The 8,002-nt window shown below is 43.2% G+C and overlaps 1 protein-coding gene across 1 annotated transcript in view; it reads right to left on the reverse strand.

The window, feature by feature from the left end:
- Ei24 (etoposide induced 2.4) overlaps nt 1–8,002 on the reverse strand; it is a 15,203-nt gene that overhangs the window by 6,590 nt on the left and 611 nt on the right. The window contains exons 2-3 of the mRNA XM_013009834.1: nt 3,770–3,882; nt 752–897 (exon numbers count right to left, since the gene is read on the reverse strand). Of these exons, the coding sequence (XP_012865288.1) occupies nt 752–897; nt 3,770–3,811 (188 nt within the window). The 5' untranslated portion in view covers nt 3,812–3,882. The remainder of the gene's footprint in view (nt 1–751; nt 898–3,769; nt 3,883–8,002) is intronic.

Consider the following 8,002-nt stretch of genomic DNA (forward strand, 5'->3'; position numbering starts at 1 on the left):
AAAAAAAAAAAAAATTGGATAGTATATATTCAGGAATATCCCTAAGTTCTTTCTTGAATGAGAATAAAATCACTAGAGGTACACAGAGCCTGAGTTATAATCTTAAGTGTACATAAGCAACTAAAAGCTGTCTTCATAGCAACACTCTGAAGACACTTAACAAGGCAACTGGAATTTGATGGGAAAGAACTCACCCAGAACACTCCGCCATTCCAAGCACAGCACTGGAAAATTCTACTAACGATGCGTGGCTCACTGAAAAAGTCCATACGTATTTAGTGTATCAGAAATATAGAGTATTTCCTAATTGTCACCCAGTAGCTCTCCATTTTAAACCTTTTTATTAATGCCATATTATTTTTGAGTACCTAATGTTCTCCCAATGTTCTAATTCAATGAAAAGGCTAAAAAACACTTGATTCAGCTTTTATTTTCCAACTATTTTCTGAAATTAAAAGTAAAAAGCTAGAGTTGAAATCTATCAGATTAACACACCACATAAACTTTCTTACAAACACTCATCTTTTTTTCTGGTTCTCTGCTTGCACTCTGATTTTTTTTTTAAACATATTAACATGATGAGCAAGGGTCCTAGTTTTCAGTAATGTGACTGGGGAATCACCTATAACATTTTTGTAAGAGAAAACAAATAACAAATCATGTAAGGAATTTACACTAAGGACCAGTTAAGGACCAATTACCTCCTATGCCCCTCCTGGGAAATTGGCTGCCTTGGGACTATACTCCTTACCTCTCTTGTTTCCGCTCTATACTCTGGGTTCTCCTCTGGGCCAGGACACTACTTGCCCTTCTTCGCCGTTGTTCTTCTCTCTTTTGTTGGATTCGAGCATCTAGCTTTGAGATGGTACAAATACCCCAGATGGAGTCTTTGATTCCCTATAAACAAGGATTTTTTTGGTTAATTTTTTCTTCCTGGTCAAGGATATTTTTGAAGAACAGAGATTGAGTCTGAAACTTTCCAAAGTTATACACAAGAATGTGAAGTCATAATGGAAACCATGGTATTGTTCTCTAGAGCTTAAAAAGCCTTTTTATTTTTTCCCCCAATTCTGTGATCAAAATCAGGATTTCATGCATTCTAGGCAAGTGTTCTACCACAGAGCTATACCCTAAGCCTTTGATTTTTATTATATATTCATTCATTCATGTATACAGGTATTAGGGTTTGAACTCAGGGCCTGGGTACTGTCCCTGAGCTTTTTTCGGCACTCTACAACTTGAGCCACAGCTCCACTTCCTGCTTTTTGTTTTGTTTTGTTTTGCCAGTCCTGGGGCTTGAACTCAGGGCTTGGGTATTGTACCTGAGCTTCTTTAACTAAAGGTTACCACTCTACCACTTGAGCCATAGCACCACTTCTGGCTTTTCCTGTTTATGTGGTACTGAGGAATTGAACCCAAGGCTTCATGCACGCTAGGCAAGCACTCTACCACTAAGCCACATTCCCAGCCCTCAACTTCCTGCTTTTTGGTAGGTAACTGGAGATTAACCACTAAAAGTCTCATGGGCTTCCCTGCACAGCTGTCTTCCAATCATGAGCCAGTATTGAGTAGCTAGTATTACAGACATAAGTCACTGGTACCCAACTAATTTTCTGCTTAATTTTAAAATTATTTCTACCAAAAAAAAAAGATTCCTAACTTGCAGACAAGTTGCAGGTTTAATGGTAAAATTTCAAATATCTTTCCCCAGTTTATTATCTTGTCACACTAAGTTTTTTCTAAATTGTTTGAACTGCTTGTTTTCTGTTTTTCAGTTTGTATGCCCAAAGAACAATTTTTTGTTATTTTTTATTTTTTGGGCCATAAGGTCATGGGGCTTGAACTCTGGGTCTGGGCGCTGTCCCTCAGCTCTTCAGCTCAAGGCAAGCCCTCTACCGCTTGTGGTTTATTGGAGCTAAGAGTCTTGGGCTGGGAAGGTGGCTCAGTGGTAGAGCGCTTGCCTTGCATGCCTGAGGCCCTGGGTTTGATTCCTCAGCACCACATAAGCAAAAAGAAAAAAGCTGGAAGTGGTGCTGTGGCTCAAGTGGTAGAGTGCTAGCCTTGAGCTGAGGGATAGCGCCCAGTCCCAGAGTTTAGGCCCCACGACTGGACCCAAAAAAAAAAAAGGAATGGTTGAGTCTATAAAGATGATAGTGGCAACTGCCAACTATATTTGAAGAACTCTAGGTTACTAATAGAGCTGTAAACACAAAAATTACTTGACACACAGTTCAAGGAACTGCATTTACTTATCTATCTGATCAGTCACCCACTCATCTACCCAACCAACCTCATATTATTGACTCATGTGTAGTGAACTAAACATTAGTCCCATGGAAGCACTCAATAAACTTACAACTGGACAAAAAAATATACAAGACCCAAAAAATTGCATTACAGTTTAATAAGTGCCACAACATATTTACATCAAAACAGAATGGTAGCCTTGTAGTAGTCAGCTTCATGAAAGGCAAAATATGGCAAAGAAAGGAATGGCCAAACTAGATTTAAGGATGGCTTTCTTACTGCCTGCTATTAGTCAAAATAAATTTTAGAAATAATAACCAAGAAGGCTGGGCAAGGTGCCCGACATTTACAGATTCAGCTACTCAGAAGGCAGCAATCAAAGAAAGTTGCCATTCAAAGACAATCCAAGCAAAAAAGTTAAGACTCCTTCTCAATCAACAAATCAGGACTAGTGGTACATACCTGATATCCCAGTGCTTGACAGCCCACCTACACAGGAGGACAGAGGTGGAAGGATCACCACCCAAGGTCAGCCTTAGGCAAAAAGCAAAACCTTACCCAGAAAAATAACTCAAAGTAAAAAGGGCTGGAGATTTGGTTCAAGTGATTGTGAGCTAGTTGTCTAGTAAACCCAGGGCCATGAGTTCAAACTCCAGTGCCATCAACAAAGAATAAGAAGGAAAAGCATTAGTAGGTAGGAGACCTACAAGTGGCCACATTAATATACAGCCTTCTAAGAAGAGCATAAGTTGTCAGCGTGCAACTGACCTGTTTTGTCTTAAGAACTTTGGTCTTAATTTAATTTTAACTTTATCTTTGGTTTGGTTTAATTTGTGATAAGGTCTCACTATACAGGGGAGGCTAGACTCATTCTCACTACTTATGATTCTCCTGTCTCCAGCCTCTGTACTGGGATTACAGGAATGTACCACCATACCTACCTCAAAATATAAAGGTAAATTTAAAAAATAGGTAAATAAGGCTCTGGAGCCAAGCTGACCAGGATCCCAATACTAGAGGTATACTATAGACAGATCTCCCAAGCTCCTGTAAGATACAGGATAATTCCCATATCCTGAGTACTGTGGACTAAAATGTAAAGAACCCAATAAATATGATAAAAATTCCAAAAATGGAAGTGGAGCTATGGCTCAAGTAGTAGAGCACACGCCTTGCACTTAAGAGAGCAGGGACAGCGCCCAAGCCCAGAGTTCAAGCCCCACAATCAACCAAAAAAGAAAAAAAAAAAAATCCAAAGACTTTGAAGGACTTCCTAGTTAGTTCCTTCATTTGAAAGGTCAAGAAGGCTTGAACTCAGGGACTCAGCTTATACTCAGCTTTTTTACTCAAAGTTGGCCTTTTATTTTGCTGGTTTACTGGAGATAAGAGTCCCATGGATTTTCTGCATGGGCTGGCTTCCAACTTCAATCCTCAGATCTCAGCTTCCTGATATCTAGGGTTACAGGTGTGAGCCATCAGCACCCAGTTAAGAAATAATTTTCTGGAAACAAATTATACTCACCCTGCCAAGGTCCTGGAGAAAGGTTTTGACACTGTCAGCCATCTCCTCACCACCCAGACTATCAGCTACACAGAAGAGAGAGAAGTACTTCAAAATCTCTCATCATGAAGGACCTGGAAACAGATGGGAGTATAATAGAAGAAAAAATTATTTTAATGGTAAGTCACTTCAGACACATTTCTAATGATGCCACATTCTTATACTTCTAATAGGAGAGCAATTAACTTCTAGAACACAATGAACTATGTAAAGCTATCCCTGTAACTGCTGAAACATAAAAGCCATAAAGTTTTGCTTGTTTTTTTTTTTTTTTTGGTCAGTCCTGAGGCCTGAACTCTGGGCCTGGGTGCTGTCCCTCAGCTCTTTAGCTCAAAGTTAGCACTCTACCACTTGAGCCACAGCGCCACTTCCAGCTTTTTTCTGCTATGTGGTGCTGAGGAATTGAACCCAGGGCCTCATGCATGCAAGGCAAGCACTCTACCACTGAGCCATCTTCCCAGCCCATTTTGCTTGTTTTCTGTTGTTTCCCTAGCATGGGGTTTGAACTCAGAGCCTGGAACTCTCACTCAACTTTCTTATTCATAGCTGGTGCCATATTTGAGCCAAACCTTCAGCCTAGCATTTTATTGGTTAACTGAAAATGAGTCTTACACACTTTGCTGCCCATGATGGCTTCAAACCAGTCCTCCAGGTCTCAGCCTCCTGTGTAGCTACAATTACACGATACTGGGGACTGCCTATTTGTTTTAAGACTGGCTCAGTATGTTACCCAGCCTGGTGCCCAAAACTCCTAACCTCATCTGATCCTTCCGCCTCAATCTCCTGGAAAAACTGGGGAAGGTAGGCCTATAGGCACATTCATTTTTTCACGTTTGTTTTTTACAACCATACACCTATCTTTCACTAAATGTGCTCTTGGTCTAGTGGTCCCCTCTGTGATTTAACCGCCTAACTATCTCTCATATATTCTAAGTACTTTTGAGGACCTGAAATAGGTGATAGTAATATTTCAATATTACTTGAACACATTTTATGCTTACCTACACACTCAAACATTTAACATTTGAATGAAATGTAAGAGCAAGATAAAAGTTCTTCAAAAAATTACTTAATATGCACTCATTTATTTATGCGTTTATTGCCAGTACTGGGTCTTGAACTCAGGGCCTCTTGCTCTCACTTGGCTTTTTCACTCAAAGCTGGTAATCTACAAGCAACTTTTGCTGATTATTGGGTAAGAAAGAGTCTCTTGGATTTGTCTGCCCAGACACTGAACTTCGATCCTCAGATCTCAGCCTCCTGAGTATCTATGACTATAGGCAAAATAGTGAATTTTTAAAGGAGGCCAAGGCTGAAAGAATAACTCAATGGTAGAGTCAATACTTAGTATGCATAAAGCCCTGGGATTGATGGCCCCTGTAAGGAGGTGGAAGGAGACACAAATGCACACAAACAGTAGGACTTCCAAAAAGGTTCAAATATGTAAGTTGTTTTTGTTTGTATTGGGAAAGGGAGTTGGTACTAGGTTTCAGCTAGGCAGGTACTCTCACTGCTTGAACTCCACCTCCAGCCCTTTTCTGTTCCAGTTCATTTGGAAACAAGGTTTTGTCTTTTGCCTTGACTGGCCGGGACCTCAACAGATGTATTCCACTAAGCCCAGTTATAGGTTGAAATAAGGTAGCCTTTTTGTATAGGTTGGCTCCAAAACACAATCCCCATCAGCTTTCAAAACAGTAGGACTTTCTCAAATTTTTATTTCTCATGTGAATGGGAAATCTAGACTCTAAAATTAAGAACCTGAAAGTTCAAGTGTATAAATCTTCCTAAAATATTAGTCTCATTTAATTCCTTTAAAGTGAGTTCTAAATAAGGCGTAAGTGGCTTATGCCAACAATCCTAGCTTCTCAGGAGGCTGAGATCTGAGGCTCACAGTTTGAAACCAGCCAGGACAAGAAAGTCTGTGAGACACTTATCTTCAACTAGCCACCCAAAAGTGGGAAGTGGAGCTGTAGCTTAAGTGGTAGAGTGCCAGCCTTGAGCAGAAAAACTAAGACAGCATCCATACCCTTAGCTCAAGCTCTCAGTACTAGCACACACACCTAAGTGAATATTTTTAAGTGAACGCAAACTCCACTGGCAGGTATTTTTTAATAACTAAACTACAAGATGTTCAACTTAGGAGACATTACCTTAATATCCTGACACCCTCATAGGCCATTTGTATAAACCTCAAACTTCCGTTGACCTTTAACCACTTAACCAAACAGCACCTCCATTACCCAACTGAAAGAATGCCACTCCAAACTGGAAAAGCAGGGAGTGCAGGAGACAGAAGGCAACCTGCATAACACCCTCTGCTCTATAGGTCAAATCCCATCCAGCTGTGTTCACTTCAAGTGGAGAGTTTCTATGTTGAGAAACATCTGTTAATACCCCCACTCTTGCCTCCTAAAAACAAACACCTCAGAGTTATGATAATCACAAGAGGACAGGTACATACACTGTTCTGAAAGTTGCACTGAAGGCAGACCAGAGACAGAATAGTCAGTGTCCTATGATAAGCAAGAGACTAATTTCAAGGACTATGATTAGCAGAAATCCACCCTTTTTTTTTTAAACCAGCTACTTGGCCATCTACAAATTAGGGCATTAAAAGTTTTCACACACTGTTGAGCATAGAATGCCTAATAGAAAACAAAAACTTAACGACTCTGTATAAATACAATCCCACACTAAAGAAGAGACAACTTGGGGCTGGGAAGGTGGCTCAGTGGTAGAGAGCTTGCCTTGAGCTGAAGAGCTGAGGGACAGTGCCCAGACCCAGAGTTCAGGCCCCACGACCACGACTGGACCCAAAAAAAAAAAAAGAAGGAAGAGACAACTTCTGGGCTGGGAATGTGGCTTAGTGGTAGAGTGCTTGTCTAGCATGTATGAAGTCCTGGGTTCCATTCTTCTGTATCACATAAACAAAAAAGCCAGCAGAGGTCCTATGGCTCAAGTGGTAGAGTGCTAGCCCTGAACAAAAGCAGCTCAGGGACAGTGCCCAGGCCCTGAGTTCAAGCCCCGGGAAAGGCAGGAAAAAAGAAAAAAAAAAAAAGAGGAGGAGAAGGAGGATCCCACAGGGCACTGGCAGGGGGCCTAAAACATGTCTACCTCAGTCCACAATGACTGTTTTATTTGAATCTTAACCTGATAATACCTGGCTTCTGCATGTATCTACCTGCAGGGTGCCTACTGACCAGCAGTACCCTTTGAAGAGCAAGTCACTTCAACTTTATACTGCGATTTTAACAGCTTCGTGCAGGACTACTTAGCACAAATTATTATTCAGTTTGACAAATAGTGGGGAGCTTGGATTAAAAACAATTTGCTTTTAATCTGATTCACAACACCGTACCGGTTGAAAACCTTCAGTTTCCGAAGTTAAAGGACTTATCCAAAGTCACAGCAAGCAACACGCAGCCACAACAAATTTAAGAACCCTGCGGTTCTAAACCCTTGAGTCGGGGCTTTTTTGTCCTTCTTAAGCTTAGCACTGAGGACTTTCGTTTACCCCGAGCATCCCATACACAAATACCGTAACCTTTTCTTAAGCCTTAAAATACAGCCATGAGATTGCTGAGAGTCCTACGTGCAAGATTAAGCATCTCCCAAGGCACGGCCTCGAGCTTTCCATTCCTAAGCCACTAAGTCCAAGCCTTGGAAAGCAGGAACCTGGCGTGCCCCATCCAGGTGCGGAGATGGTAAGCGTCCTCCCTCTCACCTGGGCTCCACCGACCGCCCCCCGAATCGCGGGCTGAGCTGGGACCCCGTCTTCCCCACAGCTCTCGGGCAACGGGCTGAACACTGGTCTCCCTTTCCAACACCTGGCTCACCTCGGGCCACAGGAGCGGCTGAGATCGCCGCGCCGCACCTGGGAGGGAGGAGGCCCGCCACCGCCGCGACCCGGCCGGCTCCGCGGCCCTCCCCACCCGGGACCCCGTTCTGTCTCGGTCCCCGGCCCGGCTCCCCGGGCCTCGTCGCCCAAGACCCCTCCTATCACGGTCCCCCGGCCCGGCTCCCCGGCCCTCCCCGCCCGGACCCCTTCCCGCCACGGCCCTCCCCGCAAATCTCCCAGACCCATTCTCCGGCCCTGCCTGTCCTCACACGCCCTCGCGGCCCCCCGCCGCCCGGGATCCACGGCGCGACCGTGCCGAGGCCCGGCTCACCGCACCCCACACCTACCCCCGCAGC

The sequence above is a fragment of the Dipodomys ordii genome, unplaced genomic scaffold (genome assembly GCF_000151885.1).
Source record: "Dipodomys ordii isolate 6190 unplaced genomic scaffold, Dord_2.0 Scaffold10, whole genome shotgun sequence".
Lineage (NCBI taxonomy): Eukaryota > Metazoa > Chordata > Mammalia > Rodentia > Heteromyidae > Dipodomys > Dipodomys ordii.